This window comes from Thunnus albacares, chromosome 15 (assembly GCF_914725855.1).
Source record: "Thunnus albacares chromosome 15, fThuAlb1.1, whole genome shotgun sequence".
Lineage (NCBI taxonomy): Eukaryota > Metazoa > Chordata > Actinopteri > Scombriformes > Scombridae > Thunnus > Thunnus albacares.
Genome location: NC_058120.1, coordinates 9,743,414 through 9,769,237, shown reverse-complemented (window position 1 = coordinate 9,769,237; position 25,824 = coordinate 9,743,414). Strand labels below are relative to the sequence as shown.

Genomic DNA, 25,824 nt, shown 5'->3' with positions numbered 1-25,824 from the left:
CACTCGCTCCATCCATCACTTTTTTTTTTTTTTTTTCCTGAGTGAATGATTGTAGGGCCTGCTGTATGTTTTCTAGGCTGGGTGGAGTGGTGAATGCAGGAGGAAGTGGAAAAAGCCTTATTTCAGGGGTGATTTGTATCTATGTTTCTGATTGTAAATTGTACCATTTATGTTTGATGTAATTGACCTAAATGCTTTGAGTCAACAGTTTTTTTTCCTCTTTCTGAGGCTTTATGAGTTGGGATATTACGTCCACTTGTGTTGAAATCTGAAACAACATCCACATTTTTCCTGCACTCTGTGACAGCTTTGAGAGGGCAGAGGAATAAAAAAAATGTTAAAAGATCAAGTTAATTATTATATATTTTTTAATTTGCATTTTAAGAAATTACATAACATAATAATACTGGAGTTACAGAGCATAAGAAGAAAAAACATAAAGGAAAGAAAGAAAAGAAAAAAATAGTAAATAAAATATCTGATTACATAAATATCAGTTCATAGGATATAAACTGATAAAGTTAAGTCAGAGAATATCATTATACCAATATAGGAACAACGACAGGGCACCATACACACACACACACACACACACACACGTACTTATATACAGGTGGGTGTGTGTGTACACATGCATACAGATACATTCTTATGTATACACATGTACAGAGAGAAAGATATCAATGCAGTTAATATCATATTATTATGTCTTAGTTATCACATCTAACAGGAGGATCATTAGAAATACTGTGTCTTGTATACTCACCCATTCTCCCCATCTTTCTACAAAGATATGAACTTGATTTCTAATTCTCATGGTTATTTTTTTCCATTCCATATATTTCATTAACAAGATCCTTCCATTCGGAGTTAATTAAGTTATCATCTTTTCCTTGTAATTTACTTCATTATTGCTACCCTAATTAATAGAAACAAGTCAGAATCTTTCTTCTTGATATCTTCTGGTATTTTCCCCAGTAGTAGGACTAGTGGGTTTTTATTTAGAGAAATACCAAAAATATTTGACCGTCCTCTAGTAGAATTTTCCCAGAAGCCACTTATAGCTTCACATGTCCAAAATATATGACTGTGGTTCACTATCTGTATTTTCTTTATACTTACTTTGACTTTGGCATGTCTTATTTATAATCTTCCATGTATATTATTTCCAATAGTTTGAGTGAGTGGTTTCATGTATGTTTTTGCACATTTGTTCCCAATCAGCTGGGGATATATTGCATAAGAGTTCATTTCCCCATTCATTTTTCACATTGGCATTAATTTGTTTATATCTTGATGGTGAGCTTGTATTATTTTAACCATCCTAGTTAAAAAAAATTGTTTCAAACCCACAGTCATACATTTTAAGCATACATTTTATCAGTGGATTAATATCTTGAATTGATCTCCTTTTTTTAAAACATCAAAAAGTTAACTTGTCACTTGGAAGAATCTAAATAAATGAGAACTGGGTAGACCATATTGTGATGATAGCTGTTCTTTATCCCCAAACATAAACCTTTGAAGGCTCACATTCTGAGAGTCTGATCTGCTTTGTCAGGAGGGAAGTCTGGATCACTTCCCATTTCTTTAAAAAAACAAAAAAAAAACTTCCCTCCAAAACCTAAGTGTAGCGGCTACCCATCTATTGTCTAGATTTTTAGATTTTTAGATTTGGAGAAAGGCAGAACAGTTAGTGGTATATCTCCACAATTCAATCCATCTCTCTCCATCTTGTATGTGGGCCTAGTTAATTATTATCATACAATAAAAAAGGAAAAAAAAAGCTCTACACAGCAATTAACAATACTGCTTTATTATATTGCCATGAAACAGTAAGAAGGTCAGTGTAAGCAGACGTGATGTTTAATTAGCTATTTATCTTACAGTTGAGGGGGAGCTGTGACTGACAAACAAATTAAAAAAAACTAAATATTAGCAGATCCATTCATGTTAGTTCAAAGATAGTATTTTTTCCTTGTTGTCCAGTCTAAAATTACTTATAATTACTAAATTAATGCCAGGTAATCTCCAGACGCCAGCTGTCCATCACCACTGCCTTCCTCCAAATGATCAAAGCGCTCCTTTTCCTCCTCCACATGGCCTTTCATCACCTCCACCACTAGAGAGCGGATGAGAAAATGTTTGAGTAAGAATATACAGCAGCTTTATAAAATAATGAGTTTGCCATTCAATTAAGCTGCTGTAACTGAAAAAAAAAAATGTCTACAGTACAAAGCTGAGACACTCACCCTTTCTCAACACGGTGAGCTGTGCTGATGCAGATGTTTCTCCCAAGGCATTGTGGGAGACGCACGAGTAAACCCCTGCATCAGAGACATGGAGACCCTGTATCTGGAGCCAGGTAGAGACAGTGTAGCGCTGGGGACCACCTCGAGCCTGAAAAAAGATCAGATGAAATGATTATGTGATTATGTAAATCTACTGAAATGAGGGGTTAAAATAAAACAAGTGTATGAATCTTTCCCTGTGAATTATGGTAAAAGTGTTCATGTTGCTGTGTGCTTAAAAAAGCTAAAGGGTACTAAAAAGTAGAAGCACATTAAATATTAATTCCTGCTTTTGTTGGCTAATTTTGCTTATGAGCTGTAATTATTTCTTGGCAAAACACACTCACTTCCTGCTTGTCTTGTCATCACTTTAAGATTGCCAGGAATTAGCAGAGATTCCAGGAAGTCACTGCTTCCAGTCAGGAAATAGTCCAGCACATAACCCCCATAAAACCACAACAAGATGTGTTTTTTTTTTACACAACTAAATGAAGGGGATACAACGCCTTAAATAGGCAGCTTTAGTAGTGCTGGTAGGAGGATTTTGTTACTTGTAGACAGAACCAGACTAGCTCTTTCCCCCTGCTTCAAGCCTTTATGCTAAGCTAAGCTAAATGGGCTGTTCACAGCACCCACTTCATATTTAACATACAGACATGAGAGCAGTATTAATCTTCCCATCTAACTTTCAGCAATATTTCCCAAAATCTCAAAGTATTCCTTTAATGAAACTTTCAGTGATAATAACTGAAGGTCTTATCAAACCTGGACAGATACGTGAGGATCGTCCCCTGGCAGATAATTGTCACTTCCTTTCTTTTTCCAGTTCAGGTTCGGAAGAGGGTACGCTGAGACCTCGCAGGTAAACACAATGTCGACCCCTGTGTATTTGGACAGGTCTTTGGGGCCTCTGAGGATGCGGGGAACTGCAACAGAGGAATGGAGCACCTATGGTTAAATACTGGAACCTGTACAACTGTTCTCCTCCAACACAACTACGCACATGCTTTGCAATCTATTAGCTTTCCTGGACTGGTAAGATTTGTTAGTAAAAGAGTGCAGTAACCAGAGAAGCAGGGTCCTCTCCTGGTGAACTTCAGGGTAGTGTTGCTGCGACTGGCGGCCTCTCTAAGCTGGCACACATTCGGATAGGTCCACCCATCTGAGCCACACACCGAGCCCTGATCCTGGCACACACATGTAGGTTCTGGCTGAGCCCTGCGTCCCCTCTTTGGTATTTTTCTTTGGCAGACCAGGCCGTCCCCACAGCGGCCATAAAACTTCTGAGCGCCATCCGGATCACACTGCTGCCCCTCCACGTTTGCACACTGTTCACAGCACCCACAGTTGTCCTGCACCCAGCCTGCAGGGCATTTGTCAGGCACTCGGGGACAAAGGTTCTGATCACACTCCCTGCAACCCTCACCTTCCTCCCACAACCGCAGCCACCCACGGTGCTGAGGTGGAAGCCCAAGGGAAGTGTGCACCCATACACTCATGCATATGCAGACACACAAGCAAAGCCGAGCCATGCCGCTGACCTGTTTCAATACACACACAGTCAGAAACAAATGTCCTCCTGCAGTAACAGCTTAAGGGTGGGGTACACAGTAGAGCCAAAATCAGACTTTTAAATGGTCACAATCTGAACCAAATTCATGGGAGAAATGGCAGTCCTGGTATTCTGTTGTTCCCCCACAAACAAACAGTCACATGTTGTTCCTCCTCTGAGTTTTAAATGCTTCCTTCTGTCTCTTCTCGTCGGTCCTCTTCTGAATGCTTGGATTGGTATTTGTTATTATTACCATGTACCCCTGCTGAATTATTTTGCCATGTTGTTTTCCCCCCTTGAGATTTCTTCATCAGCTCCAAGACCTTTCGAACAAAGAGACAGCATTTGCAGTAAATGAAGCGGGCAAACTTCATCTCTTCTGTATCTGAGTCGTCTCATCTTTCTTTCCTCACAATTCTGCTGCCTTTCTTCATGTGCCAGTGTCTCTGGGCAGGGGAGGACTGGCAAATGGGCTTCAGAAATGGCACAGGATATGAAAGAATCCTGCTCAATCTGCACTTCATACAAATATAACGGAAAACAGCACCTGACTATATCAGCATAATTGTCTTGATATATATTTGACATGTATTATCAAGCATACAAGAATCTGTAGTTAAGAGGATGTACAAATATTAACTTTAAATGAAATACAACCGTCTTTCAGATGCTCTCTAGTGGAGTAGTGTGAAATTCCTGGGTTTGGAAACATTTTCTGATGATTTCATAAAATCTATGTGGGCGTGAGTACTGTACAAATGGAAAATAGCCGGCAGATTGTGGAAAAGGAAGCAATTGTTTTACAATGAACAGGTATGAGATGAATTGCTTCTTAGAAATAAGAATTTAACAAAATCAAGATTGTGTGTCTCTGACCTGTGAGTGTTTGTAGTGTGTATGTGTGTGTGTGTGTGTGTGTGTGTTTGTTCCATTGCGTGGCATTACCTCACCTATATTTGCACAGTGTTGCAATACTTGTACAGTCAGTCATTAACTGACAACACCATTTACCATTAAGCTAATAGAAAGTTCCCATATAGATTTAGATTATCCTTTCTAGATATTATTCAAATGGAATGGTCCATACATGGGGCTAGTCAGGAAAATATTGGTATTATTGTTATTATTTATTTTGTTTTCATTTCATTTTCATATTACAAGTCGTATCTGTCTTTGTTTTTTAGATAATTTTTAACATGATATATATGTGTGTGTGTGTGTGTGTGTGTTTGTGTATGCGTGTGCATCCAAGAGGTGCTGCATGGTCTATGTGATGAATTATTTGGAGATCTTGTGGGTATATAGGGAGGCTTTCATCAGTTTGGTTGTTATGAAATCAATAACAAAAAAATCAATCGCAAATAAAATCACACTTCTGATCCAACTATGCCTTAAAGGGTAGGTTCACAATTTTTTAAGTCTGTCTTAAAATAATAGTCAGGTGCCCATATGAACAGGTTTTGCATATATATTATATTAATTCCTCTTGCTCAGACAGACCATTAGAAGATTCCTTCATAATGTGCTTTCAGTTTAAGTGATGGGGAACAAAATCCACAATCCTCATTTTGTGCAAATATATATACGTTTATCGGAGGCCTACATGAGAATTCAACCATGTGAGGTAGTCAGATCAAGTGGATATCCTCCAAAGATACAGTCTTTTTAGTGCAGGATTCACTCTCTGTGTTTCCTCAGACAGTGTTTCCTTGTTAAGTTGGAGTGGAGAAATAATAACAAAAAGATGGAACATTTGCACTAAAAAGGCTAAAAAATTTGAAGACATCCAAATGTTTGATTAATTTGGAGAGCTGAAGCTTTCTGTAAGCTTCAGATAAAGTTTTCAATACATTTTTTAAACAGAAGGAGGATTGTAGATTTTGTCCCCCATCACTTACATTGATAAAGCACATTAGGAAGAGATTTTTCAGTCAGTATGAACAGGAGGAATGATTACAGCAAGCTCAGCTTGTTTCAGTGTTCATATGGGTACCTGACTATTACTTTAAGACAGACTTGAAAAATTATTTAGCCTATCTTTTAATATTATTTCTACTTTTATTTACTGTGTGGAAACTATCTGAATGAACATACTGTATTTATGTCATGTAAGATATAATATGTAAGAGAGTTAGTGCCGGTGGTGTAATTGTAATTTGATTGATTTTTTTTAAATTATTTGAATTAAGGTATACTGTGTCTGTAGTTAGTCTAACTAGGCTGCACTACTGTTGCATAAAGCTTCACTGTCTCTAAATGCCCTGGGTGTCTTTTTTAAGTAACGTGGCACTTTCCCTCCGCCAGCCGGTATGTTTCAGGTTGTACACCGAGCTGGATGCTCAGCACAATCATCTCTCTGTGTGAAAGCTCACAGGCGTGGCTTTATTAAAGCGTCGTGTGACGTCACGGCATGCGAGGCGCCCTGTATGCTGCATAAAACATAAACTCTGGCATTGTAAAATGCAATATGCAATCTTTTATTGTTTGTTTTTGTCTTCTTTTTTGCTTTGTATTGTCTGTGTAACTGCTTGTACCTCTGTATAGGAATATGTGTACAATAAAGAAAGTGAGAAGAAGGGGAAAAAAACGCCAGGGATTTTAGAGGACCGTGAAGCTCGCAATAACAGTTAGTGTGTTTCCGGTTTACAATTCAATATAAAATGTCTAGTAAATTGTATGAAGATAAACACGAGAGTATCGGCTGCACTCGTCCTGTTTAAATCTGTTACAGTAGCCACGGAAAAGGTGACATTTCAAGCTAAAGTGAATTTATGTCAAATGAGGCGAATTTAGGCATGTTCCCTCTTTTATTGTGAAAGGACACGTACCTATAACGTACGTGTGACATTAACTTGACTGTTCCACGTCTTACAGGAAGTAAAGAAATATCCAAAGGAGAGAGGGGATACTTCACTAAATGAACTGACAGATAAACCCTCATTCTCTCTCTCCACACACACTTTCACTGCATTTCCTGACCTCGTTTACTTAAAGAGTCCGCCGGGAACGACAATTTACACTCGTACCAGGAACTTCAGTAAGTATTTCAATTAATATCCTCAGTCTTACAGTGCGACGTGGTCTCATTTTTGACAGTTTGTCCAAGAAGTTGTTGGCTGCCTTTGCTCATCAAGCTTTAGTCATTTAATCTAAAGTGGAACTGACAAAAATTAAGTGGGTACATTCTGACAATGATATCAAATAAACTATCAACTGTGATTTTGGATTGGCTGTAGTTAAACACAGCATATTTATTCATCAGTTGTTGTTTTTTTTATCATAGTATTGTGTCAAAAGCCCAAACACATAATAAAATAGTGAAATGTAATTTACACAGCGGCCTGAATGACGTGAGGGTGTGTACGATATATCAAACTGTTCCTATGCAGCATTCCTTCACTGTGTTCATGACGATAGTTGTGATCATAATTAAACCACAACCCTCTTATTACATGATGAACAAGTTCTACCACAGTCAGAGTCTGTAAAGACAAAAAGAAAGACATCTGTGCTCTCTCAAAAGATTAGAATAGAACAACAACAAAACTAGTAGTTACTGACGTGTTATCTTGCAGGCACTATAATTGTTTTATGTTGGCTGCTGACGTGGGACAAAAAGGGTGGGTCACATATCTGTCACACGGGCCTGAAACACCTTTCAGGTGTGCTCAAAGGGGGCTCAGACAAAAGGACATCCTGCTTTTCCAGAGCAGGTCTAGAGTGCAGTCTGAGGTAATTCTGAAAAAAAAAGTCAAGAAACACAGTTTGCCAACTGGGATAGAATGACCCCAAGAGGATTTTGAATGGAGGCTTGATTGTACTGTATGTACATGTGAATTGCCTCTGATGAGAACAAACTCATAGGCATCACACACAAGGCCGCCAAAATTATTGGCCTCCCCACCCCCAACCTCTCAGACCTCAACAGCAAGGCTATTACACACAGAGCACGCACCATAGCACATGACCTCCTCTACCCATTCTTCACACTGCTTTTATCTGGTCACAGATACAGATCCCTGCACGTTTTGTCCCCACTGTCATAGCATCACTAAACAAAATACTCCGGTAACTGGCATGTGTATATGTGCTGTGTGTATAAATGTGGAAGTTTCCTGTATGGATGTCTGTCATGTAGATATGTTGTGAATATATAGTGTATTTATATATCTATGGATTTATGTGAGGCTCTGTACAGACTGTGGCAACAAAATTCCTTGAATTATCTATCTATCTATCTATCTATCTATCTATCTATCTATCTATCTATCTATCTATCTATCTATCTATCTATCTATGTTGTATTTGACAGGTCCAGAGAATGGCAGAGAAGGTGCTGGTCACAGGTGGAGGAGGCTACATTGGGAGTCACTGTGTGGTGGAGCTGATTGAAGCTGGCTACCAGCCAGTTGTAGTAGATGACTTCAGCAATGCTGTACGAGGTAAACTCCCTTACTGCAACCACAGGCTGCTGAATAACTATGTCATCATAAAAGAGTGTGTTTGTTTAGTAAAGTAATATCTGGTAACTCTCTGTGTGTGTGTGTGTGTGTGTGTGTGTGTGTGTGTGTGTGTGTGTGTGTGTATCCTACATCCTGTTGTGGATGGAGGAGAAGGGGATGTGCCAGAGAGCATCCGTAGGATAGAGAAGCTTCTGGACACCAGCATTGAGTTTCAGGAGCTAGACCTTCTGGACCGACCAGGCTTGGAAAAACTTTTCAAAAAGGTTAGAGAGTTATTCCAGTTGACTCTAATTACTCCATAACATGTAAAAAGAAAATATAGATTCAGTTAAAGGACCAGTGTGTAAGATTTAGTGGCATCTAGTGGTGAGGTTGCAGATTGCAGCCGACTGAATACCCCCCCCACTCCCTTTCCAAGCATGTAGGAGAACCTACAGTGGCGGCGAAACTTGCGAAAAACGCAAAAGGCTCTCTCTAGAGCCAGTGTTTGGTTTGTCCCTTCTGGGCTACTGTCGAAACATGGCGATGCAACATGGCGGGCTCCGTGCAAAAGGACCCCCTTCCAATGTAGATATAAAGGGCTCATAATGAGTCTTATTTTCAGGTGATTATACACTAATGAAAACATACTTATGATTATTATAATCCATTTTTGCCAATAACCCCCTAAATCTTACACACTGGTCCTTTAAACCCCAATTAGGTGTAGCATTGAAGTAATTACCAGGATTTTATTTTTTATGAAATCTTGAATAATTCAACATCGGGTGGCATTTTTTCCTTGTAACCTGGCTATGACTTTTTCTTTAGCTATTGAAACAATCACCATCTCCTATATACACAGGTCATTTTTGGGACCATAACATAAGTCCATTCTTAGTTCACATAGACTTTTTGCCATTTATAATATGTATAGTGTGGCACAATTACATCAAAGTTGTACGTGAGTTATAGTTATGTCCTACATTACTCATGCCCATCATCACATATCTATTCAGCATCAATGTCATGTGTGTATCACAGCATTCTTTCAGTGCCGTGATGCACTTTGCTGGACTGAAGGCTGTTGGGGAGTCAGTGGAGCAGCCGTTACGTTACTACCGGGTCAACCTCACTGCCTCCATGAACCTGCTTGAGGTCAGTTTCAACTTGCATCTTGCTTATTCTGATCATTATTTGCACTAATCTGCATCTTTGTTTGCTGAGTGCATGCCAGTTTGTGCTCATTTGATATTAAGTTGTCAAATCGTGACACTACAGCCTTTATAACATTTTATGTGTGGAACTCACCATGTCCGCCAACCTTCGCATTTATGCTTAAACCTAAGGTGTGTGCGTGTATGCTTTAGACTGCTATCTCGCCGGCCGCTGACTGTACGTGTGTGCCGTGTTTGTGTGCATCTGCATGTGTCTCAGGTGATGCAGGCTCACAGGGTGCACAATCTGGTCTTCAGCAGCTCAGCCACGGTGTATGGAGACCCTCAACATCTACCCATCGACGAGCAGCACCCTGTGGGTGGCTGCACCAACCCCTATGGCAAGACCAAGTACTTTATCGAGGAGATGATCAAGGACCACTGTAAAGCAGAGAAGGTACTGATCATTAGGTAAAAAGGCATTCACACAAACATACACGTACAGTATATGAGGTGTATAATTGTTGGCTGTGTGTAAGCAGGACTGGAATTCAGTGCTGCTGCGTTATTTCAACCCAATCGGAGCTCATGCCTCTGGCCTCATAGGAGAGGACCCTCAGGGTATCCCCAACAACCTGCTGCCATATATTGCCCAGGTAGATGAACTCTCTGCCAAATACACGCTACATCAGAGGGATTTGGGGATTGCATATTTGTCTTTTCATTGGTTACTGTGGATGATTGCTTCATTTGTCTCCCTTATACTGTAGGTTGCCATTGGGAGAAGAAAGTGCCTCAATGTATTTGGGAATGACTATGACACACTGGATGGGACAGGTAATGAAGAAGACCTTTAAGCTGTAGTGCACAACATCTGTTCACACATCAGATTTGATTGTGGTTTGAAATATTTTATCGGCAGAATGGCTCTGAATAAAAGGTAAACTGTCAAAAGGATTTTTTTTTATGAATGTTGAATCATGTTCAATCACTCTCTACCTTGCTAGGTGTGAGAGATTACATCCACGTTGTAGATCTGGCAAAGGGACACATAGCAGCTCTGAAGAAGCTGAAGGACAACTGTGGCTGCAAGGTATTATAAAAATAATACTATAAAGATGCTTTAATCCATTTTCCTTACTCAGCATGCACATGTGAACATACTTGAGGTATTTTTTTGGTGTCTGGTTGACATGTGTGCATTGTTGTGTTTGTTGCTTCAGGTTTACAACTTAGGAACAGGAAGAGGCTACTCTGTGCTCCAGATGGTAAAAGCCATGGAGAAGGCATCAGGGAGAGAGGTGAGTGACAGAAGAGCTCTCTTCTCTCTAAAGTAAATTGTTTACAGAGTCGGTGCTTGTATTGTATTGTGAGAGTAACTGAAGTGACTTGGAGCAGTAACCACACTGTGAGTTTAAGGCTGAGCCCGGCTAAAATTGACGATGATCTACTGTGGTGCCCACTTATGTTGATTTAACTTTGGCTTAATGTGGCCTCTCTCCAGATCTCGTACAAGATAGCCCCTCGTAGGGGAGGAGATATTGCATCCTGCTACGCTGACCCTCGCCTGGCTGAGACAGAGCTGAGCTGGAAGGCTGAATTTGACCTGGAAAGAATGTGTAAGGACAGCCACACTGCACCATCTAACATCCGGCTTCATTTGATCTCCCTCCAAAAAAAGATACATGTATCTGCATGTAGTTTTTTTTGTAAAATATTCCCCCATAAAGTCCTTTTTTTGTTTTTGTTTTTTTGTACCTATTTCCATATAGGTGAGGATCTGTGGCGCTGGCAGTCGATGAACCCCACTGGATTTTCCAACGGCCCAGCTTCCTGATGCCTCTCCAGCCTGCTGTTGTTGTTGAATCCTCTTCTTAATCACCGGGCCAAAGCAAACCATCTGCTTCCTAATTTTTGCATATCATATAAACACATGACGAGACCTCAAGAGGAGCTGAATGCTTTATTCTTTTTTGCCATGTTTAATTTTCTGTTTGTTCTGTTTTAATTGTTATCTTGTTTTCAAATTTCTGCTTGTTAGATGAAATATGTAAAAATGTCTTATCTCTGTCTCTCTGTCTGTTTTTTTGTTTTGTTTTTTTTTCAAATTTGACAGTTGATATTTTCTCTATTAATATATTGATCTGTGAGCCATACCAATGAATGAATAAATTAATTTTCTAACTGAAGAAATCGAAGCTTACACTTGCAGTTGTGAAATTTGGCTGTATCAAATAATTGTGAAATGACTTGATTACACACAAAAATGCTGGGTTGAATTTTTAACCCAAACATAAGATTGCTTGAGTTTGGCCAATTGTAAAGGCTCATTTATGACAGGTCGCTGGACACTTTTGATGAGTGTCGCTTGACGTTTTAAATGTATGCTTCCACGAAAGGTTTCAGTCTAATTAAACAAGGACGCTACAAGTTATCTAAAGTTAAAGACCAAAATATCAATAAGGAAGTGAAAACTGCAATGGTGTCCATGGCAACGATGGTAACAATACCCAATCACAATGCGCAACAAAATAAGACAGCGTCCGCGACATAAGAAAATTCTCGAGATGCGCGGCATGAAAGGAAAGTGTGGAGACACTTTTTTGTAGATAATACGTCATTTCTGTCGAGGAACACTTATCAAAAGTGTTTCAAGATTATATATATATATATATGAAGTCATGATGACACTTATGTAATGTAGGCTACCTGTTCTTCACGCGCTTCCCGCTCAGAGCTCCCTCTTGCGACCAACAGCAACTGAACTGCATGCTCAAATATGTAGGCCTGGGTATTTTAACTGTTTTCTTTTCATATTTGCAACAGATATTGCAGGGGTTAACATAAGTGACATTATCAATACGTCAAATCGATCTTGAAACTGATTTATTTGGACAAAACTGTAGTTTACTGTCATTTTTTACCCTAGCTTAAATGCTGAAAAAATATTACCTAACTGCATATTTTTTCACATAAGTTAATTTTGCTGAGTTATAATGAAATAGTAGAATTAAAGTTGTTTTTTTTTAACAAGGTAGGTGCTTAAATTTGCCATGTTCAGTTGAAAATATATAAATATATCAATAGGTGCTTAGTACAGATAGCTGCCTGTCTTATAAGGTCAGTAGGAGGTTTTGAGGATCACAGAGAGGCTGTAAGTCCCTGCAGCATTATTGTATGAATATTACTCAAATGATCAGACTGGGCCATTCGGCATTCAGTATCAATATTCTGTTCTTACAGGACATTTACACGGGGCACTGGGGCTTTAAATGGCTCCTTGAACCCTCGGGCACCCAGTTAATAAACACCCACGTCAGCACAGTGCTCCAGTCGCTCTAACCGGGTTTCGGTCTTTAGGGCTGAGCAGGAAGTGCCTGAGTGTGGACCCTGGACGAGAAAAAAAAGCAAAATAAATTAAAAATGGATATGGTGTCGGACTTGGGGGCGAATAGACTCTACCGGGCGCCGGGTGAATCAAGCCACCAGTGAGTATCGATGGATTTTGTTCGGGGTATCACGGCGTGGGGCGTAAGCGGGTCCTGCCGACACCTCACGCCTGGGAAAGAGTCGCTGGGTTTGGGCAGCAGGCAAATCCTCCCCGCTGCTCGCTGCGCTCCGGACCTCCGGCGAGAAGTGGGGGTGGTCTTGAAGGATGAAAACGGGCGTGTTAGCGCGTCTTATCCTCAGGCTGATGTACTGTGTGAATATATTTATTTATCAGCACGCAGCATGCTCTCTTGCTGGAGGTTTGTGTCTATTTTTCTATTGTGTGCTGGCTGGAGCCTGAAGTGGGCGTCGCTCCAGGACAGACTGGGCTGCTCTGGTGCGCCGCTGCCCGCTTTTCTCTCGCAGGACTGCAGCACTCTCATGTCGTTTTGTAGGTCGACTGATGTCTGATTTAACGGGGAATAGCTCGGGTAAGATATTAGACTTGGTTTCGTGTGACATGAGGGACACTGTAGTGTGTTGCGGGCGGGCGTTGCACCGTGGGTTATCGGGCGCTGCGGAGTCCTGTCAGCCAGCATAATTAAAAATGAATGCGTGTAATGTAGAGTCTACATGAGGATGGGAAAATAGGTTACCATAAAAAAAGAACAACTACTATGTAGGTTGCGGCAGATTTTGTTCTCTCTTTCAATCGCATGTCCGGCTACTGTGTTTCATTTTCTCTCCCCATCAGTCTGATGTGTTTGTAACGTCAGAGATTTCATGCGCGCTTTTGCCTCCCTCAGGGATGATTACAGGGTTTTGTCACCCGATGCTCTCTGACTGGAGTCGGGTGTAGCCCATTAGAAGAAGATTTTTGATTGAAGGCTCGTCCAGCCAATGACAGTGCAGAATGAAGTCATGTGGGCGGGCCGTCTGCGGAGCTGGAGCTGGTCCAGTGCAGAGACAAAGACAGGAGATAATTGACAGCTGGGGTTTCATTACTGTGTTTTAAGTTAATATTTCGGCCTGCAGCTTAACATTTTCCAAGGTAAGCAGACTGTCACAAGGTCTCGTGTATCACACTCCATGAGCCCATGGTTCCTTCCCTAATATGCAGACTGCAAATTATACATTATACATGCATATGGGCTCATAGAGACTTTTTGCTTGTTAATTCAGGATCACAAAAACAAAAGTGTAATGAGTAATGAGTGTCCATATGGTCTGCAAGGCCTCTATGATTTGTTTTTTTTCTGGCAGAACAAGTCTATGCCGCATACACAGCCAGTGAGTGCTGTCATGTTGTCTCCAGCAGGCAGCCTCAGAGGTGGTTCAACACCGCTGACATCACAGTGGCTCACCAAAGCAACCTGCTGAAGCAGCTCAACCAGCAACGCCGCCAAGAGCTTTTCTGTGACTGCAGTGTGCTGGTGGAGGGCCAGCTCTTCAGGGCCCACCGCAACGTCTTGTTCGCCAGCAGCGGCTACTTCCGCATGCTGCTGTCCCAGGGGCCCGACGGGCTGTCCGACTCTGTCAACGCCACCTTTGATGTCTTCAGCCCTGAGACCTTCACCGTCATCCTGGATTTCATCTACTCCGGCCAGCTGGACCTCTCCAGTCACAATGTGATTGAAGTGATGTCTGCAGCCAGTTACTTGCAGATGAACAATGTCATCAACTACTGCAAGAACTTCATCAAATCCTCTTTGGACATCAGCGTGAAAGATGAAGACAGCGACCGCTGCCTCAGTTTGTCTGAGACCTGTAGCTTTACCAGTGGGGCCGGAGAAGAGACCTCAGAGCAGCAGCAGCAAGGCCCCTCCTCTGTCAGCCCACCGCCCGCGCTTTGGACCCGTGACAACTCCAGATCTCAGTCCAGCTTCTTGGGGAAGGACCTGGACCAGGACATTTCAGGCTCAGACTTGAAGACTAACCCAATCAGCCCTGCTAATGAGCTCAATACAGAGTCAGAGGACCTGCAGGACCCTCAGGACCCCCTGTATACTTTGCCTGGATCAGAGCGTCGGCGAGGTAAAGGTGCGTCTAAGAGGAGAACGCCCAACAGCACTCGCTCCAACCAGCATGAAGACTTGGACATCCAGGAGGCGAGGACACAAAAGGCTGAGAAGGCAGAGGAGCTGTATGCCACTCTACCTCCTATTGTAGGTGTTATTGGACACTTTAATAAAGGTGAGTTAGGCAGTATGAGAGAAAATGGAGAATCAATAGTCCTTTTACCTTCTAGAGAAATGAGAAAGGGAATAACATACTTCATCTAAGGCAGAGAGACATGTACCAGTACTGTAGAAATCATGAAAAGCCACAGCACTGATCTGTTCCTCTTTCTCTTTGCAGACTCCAACCCCATTATGCGTTTCAAATGTCCCTTCTGTACACACACGGTGAAGAGGAAGGCTGACCTGAAGCGTCACTTGCGCTGTCACACTGGGGAGAGGCCGTACCCCTGTCAGGCCTGCAATAAACGCTTTACTCGCCTGGAGCACCTTCGCAGCCACTTCGAGACGGTAAGTACAGTTACAACTGGGAGGTGATATTTAAACTGATACCAAATTGGTACCAGGCTCTACTGAAGGGTCAAACAACAAAGAATTCATTACTCTCTTATATGTATCGGTGTTGACAATCTGTACATCAGTTAATATAACACAAATTTCTGAACATATTCATTTTTAATACATTTCTGTCTGTTCTAATACTTCTTGTCCCTCCACAGATCCATCAAGCCAGGAAGCTGGTGTGCAGGAAGTGTAAGTGTCAGGTGACGGAGGAGACAGGGCATGTGGTGTGTGAGGGCACACGACGCTACCGCATGTGTACCGCGTGCATCCAGGAAGTGGGTTGCGACAATATCCCCATGGACAGTCTAGAGGGGACCAATGAGGAGCCGGCCCTGTTACTGGGTGTGGATGGGGAGGAGGAGGAGGACACCAAGAGGACCTGGATGGTAACCGATGACGACGACCTGGCAGAAGACTCGGGGGCCGACCTCATCATCCAACAAGTGGACGACAGTGATGAGGAGCTGCAGTGAAACGGGGCCAAAGTGTGTGTATGCAGAGGCATGCACGAATATTGACTGTGTGCGAGTGTGTTAAAGCCATGCAAGAGAATTTATGCATAAAATATGTGATCCACTAATGTAAATACACACATTTATGATATATTAGTTATCCTATTAGTTTAATGGTTAATCATTAATTTCAAAGAGATTGTTGACCTTTGTGATAAAACTGATTGCTTTTTGTTAAGCTTTATAAAGATATGCAGTATCCAAAGCATGCATATTCAGTGTTTCCTTTGCTTCAATTATAGTTATATGATGATATATGTTTTCATATGCATGGAAAAACACCTTCACTTCTTTTTGGGACTCTGCTTTGATAAAAGTTGGCACTTGAGCAAAACAAAATGACAAGGATATCATGAAAGTCAAGAGCAGAGTTGTTTTTTTTTCAATGTCTCACTGTTGCAGTGCTCTTTAAGATTATGTTTGATTACAATATGCACTATGAAGTAAAGCCAATTATAATTTATTTCTTTTTTTACTTTTTGACACATTAAAGATATTTTTCTATATTTCTATGTCTGGGCCTTTCATCCTGAATGTCTTTCAGAAAACTAAACTAAAAACCTTGGAGATTCTGTAGGTCCGATCTCAGACCTACATACATTTGCAATAAAAGAAATGTTATGGTCTTTTTTTAGGGTCATTCAAGATATAGTGTGACATTTTTAACAGATAGCTTTAAATTGTGTTCATAATGTTGAAAATTTGACCAAACTGTTGCAGCAAAATTACAAGTGAATCAGGTTCATTCTGACTCAAAATTACTTTGAGTCAGGTTTGTTCAGGTTCGTTTAGGTTCGTTCATACAAAAACTGACAAGGCATGAAACCAAAACATTTTGGAGTTTACATTTTACACAGGATTAAAGACCCCGAAAATCTTTTTTCTCAAGCAACTTGTCACTGAGTGATGGGGTTTTACATGAGCACATTTCTTCCCATCAATGTTACAACAGTTTTATTATTTTTAAATGAGATATTTCTGTCTGTGCTCCTCTCACTGATTTGAAGTGGGTGGGCCTCAACTGGAAACAGTTGATGTGTTTCTACTGTATGCATCAGAATTTCGCAATATTTCAATCAAGATCTAATAACAGTAGGCTTTTTTACAGAAAATCTTTCGACATGTCACAATAGGAAGAGCACAGGAAAGAAAGCAATAAAGAAAATTAATGCCTGAATTCCAAATTTAGCTGCTGTGAAAAAGGCCTGTTGTGGGTTTTTTGCTTATGTTGCCAGGCCACTGTAGAATCTGATTAAACAACTAAATATTTTAATTATGTGTGTTTTTGAGGGTTAAACTCCTAAATAATGAGAATGTTGTTCCTGAACTTTAATTTTAATATTTCTTTAGTCTGAATATTTGATATTATAGCTGAAGAAACCAGGTTTCAGGCGCTTTGAATGTATTTCTCGAGCCTTAATGGGTATTGTAACTTACATGATAATTAACAAGTTTCCAATTAATAGACTTTATCAATTAACTGACTCGTACAGTGTTTTCCTCCAATCACCGACCGGTAGATGGCGCCCACGTGGTGCTTTCATCAGCTGAGGGGCCTCCGAGACTAGATGAAGAAGTGACGTCAGACCGAAGGCTGGACTATAATGGCGACCGTCATGAGATTTGTGAACAGAAGCACTTTAAACTTAGCTATGGGTCAACAGCACCTGGCGTTTCACTCCGCAGCAAAGGTGAAAGCAGTGAGGTTTTGTTGTGCTTTTTATTCCCCTGCAGTTTGAACTGTGTATGTTTATACTGCTGGCTGGACAGCCGACTGTTAGCGTCCTTTACGTTCAACCTACATAATGTTTGTTAACTAGCTGTTACTGTACTATCTTTACTTCTCAAGCTTAACATGTTAGTTATTTCTAATTTAACGGCTACTTTTACAACCGTGTAAATTGTGTTTGTGACTTGTTTTGTATAGGCTGGCCTAAGAGCAGGTCAAGCACTTCCTGAAAAGGTGAAAATAGTGGAGGTGGGACCAAGAGATGGTCTTCAGAATGAGAAGGTAATGTTATGTAACAACATTTAGTTAATTTAATTACACAGCAGCTAACACAGGCTGTATATGTCTCTGTCTATTGTTAACTCTGTTTATAAGAGACTGTTTTTACCCATCACTGCTCAGCATTAGTAAACTTTTTAAAGCAGGTGCATAGCTCATGTGTTGTGTCATCAGGGGAAACAATATGAGTGTCAAATGCTTTTCAAGTTTTCCTTATCTTCTCGTTTTGCTGCTTCCACTCTCAGACTATCGTGCCAACAGAGACGAAAATCCATTTGATTGACATGCTGTCAGACTCAGGGCTGAAAGCCATTGAGGCCACCAGCTTTGTATCACCAAAATGGGTTCCACAGGTGACTTTGTTTTCCCAGAGCTCCTATATGCAAATTGCTGATACACCCCACTAGGGCAGTGCAGAAACTCTCCAGCACTAATGGGTTTCTGTTGTTTGTTTTTTATGAATTGCAGATGGCAGACCAGTTGGAAGTGATGAAGGGGATTCGTAGGAAACCTGGAGTGTCTTACCCAGTCCTCACCCCCAACCTCAAGGGCTTCCAGGCTGCTGTGAGTGTCAAGCATCAACATAGACATACTGTACATCCAGTTTCTCATAATGCAGGTGCTGTGTCTAAATATTTCACAAATGTTTAACAAAAATGTTTTTTTCTTGCTCTTTCTTACTACAGTTGAAGGCAGGAGCTTCAGAGGTGGCCATATTTGGCGCCGCATCCGAGCTCTTCAGTAAGAAGAACATAAACTGCTCAGTGGATGAGAGTTTACAGCGCTTTGACGAGGTTATGAAGGCAGCTAAAGAGGCTGGTGTGCCAGTTAGAGGGTAGGATTATTGGCTTGCCCATAAATTTGAACATACTTTTAAATCATCAGAAGTACAGTGATTGATCCTTGCACGAGTCTCATCTATTTTTATTGTCCCTGCAGTTACGTGTCATGTGTTCTTGGATGCCCTTATGAAGGGGAAGTGGCACCTGAAAAAGTTGCACATGTGAGATCTTACTACATTTACATAACCTAAACTCTCAGAAATCTATTTCTCATGCCTTAACAAAAATACAAATAACATTTTAATGACCAGCTCTAACTCTCTATGTTTCCATCTTGCAGGTAGCTAAGCGTTTGTACTCCATGGGCTGCTATGAGATTTCCCTAGGTGACACCATCGGAGTGGGCAATCCAGGTAGCATGAGTGAAATGCTGCAGGCAGTGAGCAGAGAGGTGCCAGTCAGTGCCCTGGCAGTGCACTGCCACGATACCTACGGCCAGGCCCTCGCTAACATCCTGGTAGCCTTGCAGGTCAGACTTGGCTCTGGTTGTTTTACTCCCACCTGAAAATGTGTGATAGAATTTGCATGTAGCTGATCTATTATCAATGCAGTGTTGACTTCATTTTCTTTGTTTGGCAGATGGGTATCAGTGTGGTAGACTCATCAATAGCTGGACTGGGAGGCTGTCCCTACGCCCAGGGTGCCTCTGGGAATGTCGCTACTGAAGATGTAGTCTATATGCTTCATGGACTTGGGATTCAAACAGTAAGGAGCTGCACTCTATTTATGTTCCTTTATAGTGCAGAGTACACATGCTACTCTTGTTTTTACTTTCTTTTTGATAATCAGGAACCAAACTGATGCCCTGCATATTTAGTTTTGAGTTGTAATTTTGCCTTTGTGCACAATGTGAAATTGTTGAGTTTGACATGACTCACTTTAACCTTCTGTCTTCATCTCAGGGAGTTGACCTCTCCAAGCTGATGGATGCTGGAGCTTTCATCTGTCGGACCATCAACAGGAAAACAAACTCCAAAGTCGCACAGGCTACCTGCAAACTGTAGGCAGAAGCCAAAGCACGGGCTCTTTCCCTCACTGTATATCTCTTCAACCACATAAACCTTCCTCTTACCTAATTTTTGGTTTGCTTGTATGAAAATATTACTTCAATTAATTGGGAGATCCTGACGCTTCCCTCTGTTAAAAACAGAATATTTGATTGCACATTTACTGTATGATAGCACAGCTGCAACAGTGCCTTATGTAAAATCAGTCTAGTCATACCAATCCGTTCTGTCAAAAGTCATGCCTTCACCTAATTTTTTTTTTCTTTTGTACTGTGTGCTTACATTTCTTTCTGGGCAGTGGGTAAATCAAAGAGAAGCAAATAATAAGTCTACCAGTAAAAATGTCCTAGGGATGGATAAACTCACTTTTGATGTCAGCAAAGACAGAAGTGCTGTTTTGATTTTGATCACTGTCTTGAAATTATCTGTGGAAACCATCAGAACTTATGAACTTGGGCATTGTGCTGACTTGTGAAAGAAATTATGAATGTGACTTTATTTTTTTTATTTTTCATAAGAATTTCTAGTTTTAGTATGTTTTTAAGTATTTATTTTCAAATGTCTTCATATTCAAAATGTACATATCAAGCTAGATTGTGATTTTAGAAAATAAACACTATTTCATCAATGAAATGTTTCAGTGTTGTGATGTCAGCATCTGTTGTGTAATTTATTTGAAGCCTCCATTGACCATATTAGGTGCTTAAAGTGAGGGTTAATATTTTACAGTCTCTGTAGTGATTTTGCAGTTTGTTGTGGAGGAAATGATTCAGAATAAACAAAAACTTTTCTTTTGCCGCACCTTGTAAAAACCTGACTGACAAGTCAGACAGGCAGACTGAGATTCTTCTCAGCCTCCGCAACACTTTGACACACACGTACATGCATAGTGCACCACAGAAATAGCATGTCATGATGATTCAAAGGTAAAGCAAATGCTAATTGTCATGAAAGTCTGATGAAGGTTAGAGCAGGAAATGGAAAATGGAAACTTCATTTCCTCAAATAGTAAGAATGGTCACACATTATTGTGGGAATAAATATGTTGTGGTTCAGATAGTATCTTCAATTTTTAAAAGCTAGCAGTTGTCCCAAATGTACTGTTATTCAAATGTAGACCATATTTCAGAAATACACTTCACATAAGGTATCAATAAGTAGCCCAGAAACATACATTCAATAAATTTAATATATATAAAAATGACATTATAAACAAGAAGTGCAGTAAACACATCTAATTTTTCCACAGTAGACAATTAGTGACTCACAAAAATGTGTAATTGTTCCTTGAGCCATCTGTGTGTCTGATCTTCCTCCCACTTCCTCTGCCATTGCTTGTTTGCTCCAGTTCTATCAACAGGATTCAACAGCAGCATTCCTTTCGCCTTATTCAAATCAACAGTGGTCTTGGATGAGGTGACGTTGTGTACGAACACGTCAAAACACAGGCTGTCTGTGTACAATGAATGGCTGTGCAGCATAAAACCTAAGACCAGGCGTTCACTTGCCAAGGCTTTAAATAAAGAAATATATCAATGATATATGCATTTATGGTAAATCTTCTCCCTCTGTAGTAAATCTTATCTGAGAAAATAAATGCAGTTAAAATATCATTTTAGGCCAGTTTGCATGCCTTCAAGTATTAAACAGCCATAATAACTGTGACTTTTGGAGTGTCCACACTCTAATGCAGAATCATTTACCATTCTTCTGTGACTCGGGCCCTGCTTAAAGGGGCCATCAGGACATCAAATTGTGAAGACAAAGTCATGATTTGAGTTTAAATGAATCAAAAAGAGATAACCGAAATGTTCATCTTACACTTAGTGACAATGTGGTGCTCTGACACATCACTGTAGACACTGGCAGGGAGGGTGAATACCTCTTCCAGGTGTGTCTTGCCTCCGTGAGTGTTTGATTTCCTTCCCCTCCCTGTGTCAAAACCCCAGTCACAAGAAAGACAGAGAAACCTTACTGGAATGTTCTAATATGAGCGAAGTGGTGTAGCTGAAAAGGTACAATGACCTTTATTGTTATCAAATAAGGAACCACACGTATGATCAACAAATCAATTTAGCTCTAGCTGACTTGTAAATATTGTGGATGTTGACGTGGAAACCATAGTTCCGGCATTCATTGTGGGGGCCCACAGGATGAAATACTGAATGACTCATCTTCTCTGACACATACTGTAGTTTGGCTCACAGTTCTGAGTCCTTCTGTTTTCTGAGGTCTGCTATTGAGTTCCAGCCCAAGCACTGCTGATCTTTTGATCTTCAGCCTGATTTCTGCTTTAGTTTTGATCAGCAAGAAAGATCAGGAGCAGAGGCTCGTATCTTCTTCTCAAGTTTGAGAGCAGATACTCTGTGAGAAGACTTGTTTGCGGTCTTGAAGGATGGAGGTTTATCCTTCAGGTCCAACCTCGTCGTAGGCATGTTACAGTTATGGAACATGTCGTCAATGTAGTCGTCATGATGCACAGCCATGTTGCGATTTCGCCTCTTAAACTTGTTTATGATTCGTACAATTCGCTTGGAGATGAGATAAATGATCTCGCAGATGTTGAGGACGATGCAGAGTGCCGAGGCACCGACCATGAAGTAGGTGAAGACCTTCTTCTCGGTGGGGTGGCCAATGTAGCAGTCCACCGTGTTGGGGCAAGGTGACACGTCACACTTGACCAGTCTTGGCAGGTAAAAGCTGTCGTACACGTGGTGGAGAATGTAAAGGAAGGCAACCTCGATGCCCGTCTTTACAAAGAGGCTGATCAGGTAGGTCCACCACAAGCCACCGTGTTTCTTGCCCGTGTTATTATACAGCTTGGCATTGTCACCATGCTTGGCCCTGTACTTGCGCTCACGGTCATCACGGTAGGCCACGTGCATGACCACCATGAAGGACGGGCAGGTGATGAAGATCAGCTGCAGAGCCCACAGGCGGATGTGGGAGATGGGGAAGAAGTGGTCGTAGCATACGTTGGCGCAGCCCGGCTGCTTGGTGTTGCAATCAAAGTCCTTTTGCTCGTCGCCCCACACTCGCTCAGCTGCCACCACATACACCATCACCCTAAACACAAACACCACTGAGAGCCATATACGCCCAAACGCCGTGGAGTACTTGTTCACCCCACTGAGGAGCGCTTGGAAGGTCTTCCAATCCATGTCCTTGGCTGGCAGTCAAATATCCCCTCTCTGGAATTCTTCTCTTGCTGGTTGTAGCTTTTCCTGAAACCTGGACAGGGCAGAATGAAGAATGGATGTTTTCATTATCTGCTGAATACTCTGCTCTTACTCCGTGAGTTGGTGCTGTCCAACGTACTCCAGGTGGCTTTCATAATAACTAACCTTTCAGTCAAACGTTTTAAAACCACTAAATTATCTCACGGAGCTCCTTTCATGTAAGAACATTACCCACAGGTCTCATTTATCAACCCTAACAGAGAAGCTAACAACAAGCACTAACACTAACAAAGTCATGAGTAGGCCTGCAGCCAAACTCTTCATAAAGAAAACAAGTTGGACCAACGTTATTAACACACCCAGAATGTACATACAGTATATTAAACTTCAGAACTATAATACAAATATTTATTTTAAAACAAAGTAAATACTATTAGTCTTAGCCTGTTTGTTCTCATAAAAAGCAGACATCACTCACTTGAATCTGTCTCAAACAAAAAGCCAGCCCGTGCGTAATGGGCTGGCTTTTTGTTTTTATTATTTGGACATATTTTCTTGGCTTGTTAGTCTCTCTACCGACATGTGCCATTTCTACTAATACTAGTGATAAATAATCGTTTCAAAGACTGCTGCGTAAAAGCCAATGAATCAACAAATCAACAAGAAGCGATAATTTCCAATTGCCCCGAAACGGGAACTTAAAAAACGGACTCATCTCAGACACATCATCAAAAGCTCATTATGGTGAATTTCCGCTTACCAGAAGACGTTTTAGTCCATTTTAAGTTAAAAGATGTATTTCCGATGGGTTTTTTGATGCTTTTAACGTCGTTTTAGTCCTTTAACGCACAGATTTGGTCACTCTCGACAGGTAGAGGAGCGCAGTGTTGAGAAATGCGCCTGTGGGTGTGGTTAAAGAAGTACAACTGGAGCTGCCCCCAGATGTTCCACTCTTTTTTTCTTCCTTTCTCGCCCCCTCTCTCTCTCTCTCTCCCAGTCACCGGCCGCTGCTAGGTGGCAAACCAAATACTTTTACACAACAGATATTTATTCACAGAGACTCTTTACGCAGAATGGTTCATTGGAGAATAATGTGGAGAAAGGCCTAGACATGGACAATCTGTTTTGGAACCAGATATTTAATCACAGCCATGAGGACTAGAGACCACGCCTGATTCGGATGTGTGGTTACCAACCTGGGGACCATGGGGGGTCCTTGTGAGGGGCTGAGTTAGTGTGAATGAGAGAATTCAAAGGGGTGAATGTTCAGCATGTCCCCACAAGACACAAGTTACAGTATATCTGACAGCAAAAATCTTCTCCGATAGGGTTAAATGGGGCAAAACCTCTTCAACGGGGTGTTTGTTGAAGAGAACATAAACCTATCACCCCGACATTTAAAACGTTTAGTGACAATAGGTTTAGGCTCATTGTTTCTTTTTTCTCAATGTTTCCAAGAGCAGGACCCGTCTTGCCCTAACTTGTCTTTCAGTGCTTCAGTATACTATGAGGCAGACACACCCTGAGGTGAATGCATTTTTTGTTGTTGTTGTTGTAAATTTCCTCAGCCTCTTTTTGTCGTATGACGAATGCTTGACAACATGTTTTTGGAGGAAAGGTCTGATGTGGTTCTGTGATTAGAAAAAAGGTGAGGAAGCTGGTGGAGAAGAGGTGGGGAGATCAATTCAAATGAGAGAATTCATCCATTACTAAACTTCTCAACAGGTCACCAGACAAATATTTTGCTTCCCTGTTGATGTATAGCCTTCACTATGATTCTTTTATTTTATTTCATGTAACAAAAAAGAAAAGAAAGTGTTCAAGCAGGTATATTGTATTTCTTTCATCCTTTTCAGATCCAAGCTCTTCTCAGATAACACTCCTCTCAATAGCTAGTAAGCTTGTCCTCATTGTCATGAGCTGTGACTTTTGTCTCCATTACGTCATCCGCCAACTTCTACAACCAGGCGTATTTTTATTTTTATATTTGAAGATAAGGTTTCCCAATCACTGTGTTGCATTCTTCAGGGAAAACATCACTGCTAACAATCATTAGCAGTGATTGCAGACAAATTTATGTCCCCAAATGCTGAGAGGAATATCAAATATCAGCTTGTTTAAAATGCCTTAGTGGTGCCAGGGCTTGCTGGCTCTTGCCGGCCGGTGTCTGCATTCAGATCTTTTGAAACATATGTTTACATATTATGAAAAGATAAAGGATTAGTTCTTGTCTCAAGTCAAGTACAGTCAAGTTTATTTGTGTAACTTAGAATCACATACAATGCCTCACAACTTTAACCAAGCCCATCATTTCTAAGAGGATAAAGTGCTCTCCCAAAAAGCATTTCCACAAACATCATAATTTATACCTGTAATTTACAGGAATGTGATGTAAGAACTGTTGGGATGCCATAAGCACTGATTGAAAAGTTGGGTAGCCCAAGCTAAACTGCAATTTTGTTGAATTGGTGCAAACATCAGAGATGCGGACAGTAATTCAGAAGCCTGGAACCAGGCTGAAACTTGGGTACTTTTATATGTTTTGTCACATTTTGATTGCCCACAAATAATTCAAAAAACAAGCCTTTTACATCTTTGAATAACTTTAAGAGGATTTTCTTAACACATTATTCACACATTTCCATCTGTGTACAAATAATAAAAATCTTTCATGCTAAAACAGGCTGAATTTGTCTAACACCAAGAGTGAAAAGTAACACTGCAGAAGGATTATTGTGCCTCTGCCTTCACTAAATGAAACACTTCACTTCGAAGTCTTGCAGCTACGAGCTAAAACTCTCAGAATATTGTTATAAGTCTGGA

General features: G+C 40.9%; 5 protein-coding genes across 9 annotated transcripts; 3 read left to right on the top strand and 2 right to left on the bottom strand.

The window, feature by feature from the left end:
* Positions 1-1,335: 1,335 nt before the first annotated feature.
* LOC122998877 (kazal-type serine protease inhibitor domain-containing protein 1-like) lies at positions 1,336-5,295 on the bottom strand. The gene is made up of 4 exons (XM_044375928.1): positions 3,358-5,295; positions 3,057-3,217; positions 2,253-2,400; positions 1,336-2,122 (listed from the first exon to the last, which is right to left on the bottom strand). Exons 1-4 carry the CDS (start codon positions 3,821-3,823, stop codon positions 2,010-2,012), a joined length of 888 nt encoding a protein of 295 aa, XP_044231863.1. The 5' UTR covers positions 3,824-5,295; the 3' UTR covers positions 1,336-2,009.
* Positions 5,296-6,709: 1,414 nt separating this feature from the next.
* On the top strand, positions 6,710-11,751 carry gale (UDP-galactose-4-epimerase). Of its 4 annotated transcripts, none has more exons than XM_044375927.1 (11): positions 6,710-6,880; positions 8,156-8,285; positions 8,454-8,569; positions 9,330-9,443; positions 9,723-9,899; positions 9,985-10,098; positions 10,213-10,279; positions 10,450-10,535; positions 10,666-10,743; positions 10,947-11,061; positions 11,215-11,751. In XM_044375927.1, the coding sequence occupies exons 2-11, from the start codon at positions 8,165-8,167 to the stop codon at positions 11,277-11,279; spliced, it is 1,053 nt and encodes a 350-aa protein (XP_044231862.1). In that variant the 5' UTR covers positions 6,710-6,880; positions 8,156-8,164; the 3' UTR covers positions 11,280-11,751. The 4 variants fall into 4 exon arrangements, with proteins under 4 accessions (XP_044231862.1, XP_044231861.1, XP_044231859.1 ...); XM_044375926.1 differs by lacking the exon at positions 6,710-6,880 and adding an exon at positions 7,508-7,575 and having other exon boundaries at positions 8,460-8,569; XM_044375924.1 differs by lacking the exon at positions 6,710-6,880 and adding an exon at positions 7,509-7,575 and having other exon boundaries at positions 8,457-8,569.
* Positions 11,752-12,428: 677 nt separating this feature from the next.
* Positions 12,429-16,477, top strand: zbtb8a (zinc finger and BTB domain containing 8A). Of its 2 annotated transcripts, none has more exons than XM_044375163.1 (4): positions 12,429-12,930; positions 14,187-15,064; positions 15,230-15,399; positions 15,609-16,477. In XM_044375163.1, the coding sequence occupies exons 1-4, from the start codon at positions 12,866-12,868 to the stop codon at positions 15,924-15,926; spliced, it is 1,431 nt and encodes a 476-aa protein (XP_044231098.1). In that variant the 5' UTR covers positions 12,429-12,865; the 3' UTR covers positions 15,927-16,477. The 2 variants fall into 2 exon arrangements, with proteins under 2 accessions (XP_044231098.1, XP_044231099.1); XM_044375164.1 differs by having other exon boundaries at positions 12,430-12,930; positions 14,190-15,064.
* A 1,046-nt stretch (positions 16,478-17,523) lies between these two features.
* On the top strand, positions 17,524-20,455 carry hmgcl (3-hydroxy-3-methylglutaryl-CoA lyase). Its single transcript, XM_044375974.1, has 9 exons — positions 17,524-17,656; positions 17,893-17,976; positions 18,219-18,326; positions 18,442-18,537; positions 18,660-18,808; positions 18,913-18,976; positions 19,096-19,284; positions 19,395-19,520; positions 19,718-20,455. The coding sequence occupies exons 1-9, from the start codon at positions 17,570-17,572 to the stop codon at positions 19,817-19,819; spliced, it is 1,005 nt and encodes a 334-aa protein (XP_044231909.1). The 5' UTR covers positions 17,524-17,569; the 3' UTR covers positions 19,820-20,455.
* A 539-nt stretch (positions 20,456-20,994) lies between these two features.
* gjb3 (gap junction protein beta 3) lies at positions 20,995-24,196 on the bottom strand. Its single transcript, XM_044374200.1, has 2 exons — positions 23,762-24,196; positions 20,995-23,053 (listed from the first exon to the last, which is right to left on the bottom strand). The coding sequence occupies exon 2, from the start codon at positions 22,981-22,983 to the stop codon at positions 22,126-22,128; it is 858 nt and encodes a 285-aa protein (XP_044230135.1). The 5' UTR covers positions 22,984-23,053; positions 23,762-24,196; the 3' UTR covers positions 20,995-22,125.
* Between the last annotated feature and the right edge of the window lie 1,628 nt (positions 24,197-25,824).

Coding starts and splice junctions, on each gene's coding strand:
- LOC122998877 (XM_044375928.1), bottom strand. CDS start 3,823: ATGGCTCGGCTTTGCTTGTGTGTCTGCATATGCATGAGTGTATGGGTG. Junction 2,401..3,056: donor ATCCTCACGTATCTGTCCAG/GTTTGATAAGAC, acceptor ATCTTTTTTCAG/GCTCGAGGTGGTCCCCAGCG. Junction 2,123..2,252: donor GCTCACCGTGTTGAGAAAGG/GTGAGTGTCTCA, acceptor TCCGCTCTCTAG/TGGTGGAGGTGATGAAAGGC.
- gale (XM_044375927.1), top strand. CDS start 8,165: ATGGCAGAGAAGGTGCTGGTCACAGGTGGAGGAGGCTACATTGGGAGT. Junction 10,744..10,946: donor AGAAGGCATCAGGGAGAGAG/GTGAGTGACAGA, acceptor GCCTCTCTCCAG/ATCTCGTACAAGATAGCCCC. Junction 11,062..11,214: donor ATTTGACCTGGAAAGAATGT/GTAAGGACAGCC, acceptor ATTTCCATATAG/GTGAGGATCTGTGGCGCTGG.
- zbtb8a (XM_044375163.1), top strand. CDS start 12,866: ATGGATATGGTGTCGGACTTGGGGGCGAATAGACTCTACCGGGCGCCG. Junction 12,931..14,186: donor CCGGGTGAATCAAGCCACCA/GTGAGTATCGAT, acceptor TGTTGTCTCCAG/CAGGCAGCCTCAGAGGTGGT. Junction 15,065..15,229: donor TATTGGACACTTTAATAAAG/GTGAGTTAGGCA, acceptor TTCTCTTTGCAG/ACTCCAACCCCATTATGCGT.
- hmgcl (XM_044375974.1), top strand. CDS start 17,570: ATGGCGACCGTCATGAGATTTGTGAACAGAAGCACTTTAAACTTAGCT. Junction 18,809..18,912: donor GCTGGTGTGCCAGTTAGAGG/GTAGGATTATTG, acceptor TTGTCCCTGCAG/TTACGTGTCATGTGTTCTTG. Junction 19,521..19,717: donor ATGGACTTGGGATTCAAACA/GTAAGGAGCTGC, acceptor TCTTCATCTCAG/GGAGTTGACCTCTCCAAGCT.
- gjb3 (XM_044374200.1), bottom strand. CDS start 22,983: ATGGATTGGAAGACCTTCCAAGCGCTCCTCAGTGGGGTGAACAAGTAC.